Source organism: Montipora capricornis, chromosome 7, assembly GCF_036669925.1.
Source record: "Montipora capricornis isolate CH-2021 chromosome 7, ASM3666992v2, whole genome shotgun sequence".
NCBI classification, from domain to species: Eukaryota; Metazoa; Cnidaria; class Anthozoa; order Scleractinia; family Acroporidae; genus Montipora; species Montipora capricornis.
The window spans coordinates 18,264,934-18,267,433 of NC_090889.1; the positions used below are offsets into that span (position 1 = coordinate 18,264,934).

Genomic DNA, 2,500 nt, shown 5'->3' on the forward strand with positions numbered 1-2,500 from the left:
TACAGATAAATTATGGAATCGCTGACAGGATGTCACGGATGTAACCAGGTTACGGAAATCGGCAGTCGATAGCAAATCGGCATTCGAAGCAAATTGAAGAAATGAAACAAATACAAAATCAAATTGGCTTTACAACGGGAAAGGTCTCTTTATTTGGACTGCCCCAAAATAACAGAACACAAAACAACATAAAACAATATAAAATGGGCAGCCTGTAAAATGGGTAAATCTTACCAACAATCTTACCAAGAACATTTCATCGTATGATAGTTTAAACAAACAACTCCAACAATGACAACAACTGTATTTGATCATGATTTCCAGGTCTCTTGAACAAATCGGCACGTTTTCTAGCAGCCCGCCCCGATTAGTTTGAGCAATTACAATTATCTTTCCTTCTAATGGAAATGATATGATAATAGAACAAAGCTGTTTTATCTTAATCAAAGTTTACTATGAGCACAAAATGAAACTGGAACAGATAAAATGTTCTGTTAAAAATTAATCGTATTCTTAACATCATTGACAATGTATACAATAACGAAAAACTGCTGTCTGGTCAGCCTCTATTTACAAACCCAAAGATTGCTATGGATACTGAATACTGCTTTAAAGTGGCAAGCGAAAAACGAGAATATACTTGAGAGACTGTAAGTCAGAATGTCACAAAGTTCTTGATATACAGACGACTTTATATAGCTGATGAGACATCCAAGTGGCACAATATGTCACACATCGCCATAAGCTCCTTTCCCGATCTTCTCTTTAACTGGTAACTTGTTGCAATCGAAGCGCAGGATTTTGGCATCAATATAATTTTCAAATTTTCCTTTACTTGCGAGCTGAGGAAGCTCGAACTTTCGAAAGAAAGCCATGTTTGTTGGAGCAGAGCTCGAGCACGTCGCAACTAGCAAGAACTCACGTGGTGAATTTGTTGAATTTTTGCACTAGCAGTTTATTGGATGCCAGTCATGACCTTCGTTCCCTGTTCCCTTCGTTTTCCGTTATTTTAGGGCATTCGAAATAAAGAAACCTTTCCTTTTGTAAAGCCAATTTGATTTTGTTTTTGTTTCATTTCTTCAATTTGCTTCTATGGAATGCCGATTACCGTTGCGTGACATCCGGTCATCGATTCTATAATTATCTGTACTGCAATCATATTACAATTTGTGCCTTTCTACGTTGACTGATCAACTGCTATTTAAGCCCGATAACACCTTTCATTATCGACTTTTGTATATTGGAAACAAATTTGAAGAAATTGGAAACAAAACAGCAAATAACAAAAGGAAAAGAAAAGGCGAACTAAGGGATTTAAATTCATTGCGGCCATAATACGTTCGAGAGCAAAGGCTGTTATTTTTTAAAGTGTTTATGACACGTCTGTGTTTTCTAAGTCTTTGTTTGCAAGGTCTGCGTTTTCGAGGTCTGTGTTTTCGAGACGCTAATCTGTATAAAGAAAGCTATTACACATTCAACACTCGACTGGCAGCCAAAAAGAAACTTCTCTTGAATACTGAAAGTACGTGAAATATCTGGAAACAAAGTTCTTAAAAAAATCATAAAAGGACAGCTGTGCAGAGGTAAAACGTTCGATCCGAAATGCATGAATAACTATCAAAGAATTGCATGACTCTGATTTCACAATGGCTCAAAGTACAAAATTCCAAAAAGAAAAAGGGGTCAGCGTTCAGAAGGATTTCAAATATCCCACAAAAATATAACTAACCTTTTTCCTCATAAGTCCTCCTTGGCGTTCCACACTACACTAACATAACGCAATCTTTTCTCCGAATTACCGACGACAGCAAACAGTTGTTTACAAAATGTAAGACGTTCTAAGCTGCTCACATCTCGAAGAGGACGCAGACCCAAGACAAGTTGAAAGAGGGCTTAACCAAATTGAACTGTGGTGTAACCGAACCATTTATCAAAACATGCGTCAGGGAGATCATTCGCGACCATGTACACCAACTCAAATGACCTCTTTCCTTGAAGCCTTTCGCAGAGTTTCGTGGCCTTCTCTGTAGGGGCGTCAATGCAGACCACAGGAGGAGGGACCTCTTCTCGAAGTAGCTCTTGAAACACCGCTTTCAACAACTTCTCTGCAATTGCCTCTGAATCCGCAAACAGCGGGCCAATCTTGTAACTCTCTTTGATAAACGTTGGTCGGGCCACCGTATAACCCACGATAGAGCCTTCACTATCGATGGCCACACGTGCATGGCTGCTAGCCATGCGAAGCCATTTGGACAAGAACGCATGTCGTTCAAAGCCAAACACCGTGGTGTCATACATAAATAACGCTTGCATATTCACTTCCTCGATGCGTTTGATTTTTACGTGTGATCTTTTCAATGTCCGAGAGAAGTAACCTATGGAGGTTGGAATGTTAAAGACGAAGAATGCTCCATAAAAAACACTACGAAATCCATTGCTTTTGTTAATTTCCTCCCGCTTCAGACCCGAAATTAATGCAATGCTGGGAAAATGCTTCACA

At 39.1% G+C, this 2,500-nt stretch overlaps 2 protein-coding genes across 2 annotated transcripts in view; both read right to left on the minus strand.

The window, feature by feature from the left end:
* LOC138056356 (vesicle-fusing ATPase 1-like) overlaps window positions 1-1,866 on the minus strand; it is a 23,391-nt gene extending 21,525 nt beyond the window's left edge. Inside the window, exon 1 of the mRNA XM_068902139.1 lies at window positions 1,730-1,866. The gene's annotated coding sequence lies outside the window, so the exon portion shown is untranslated. The remainder of the gene's footprint in view (window positions 1-1,729) is intronic.
* LOC138056355 (holothin acyltransferase-like) overlaps window positions 1,372-2,500 on the minus strand; it is a 1,985-nt gene continuing 856 nt past the window's right edge. The window contains exon 1 of the mRNA XM_068902137.1: window positions 1,372-2,500. This exon is cut by the window's right edge and continues 856 nt beyond it. Within this exon, the coding sequence (XP_068758238.1) occupies window positions 1,894-2,500 (607 nt within the window). The 3' untranslated portion in view covers window positions 1,372-1,893.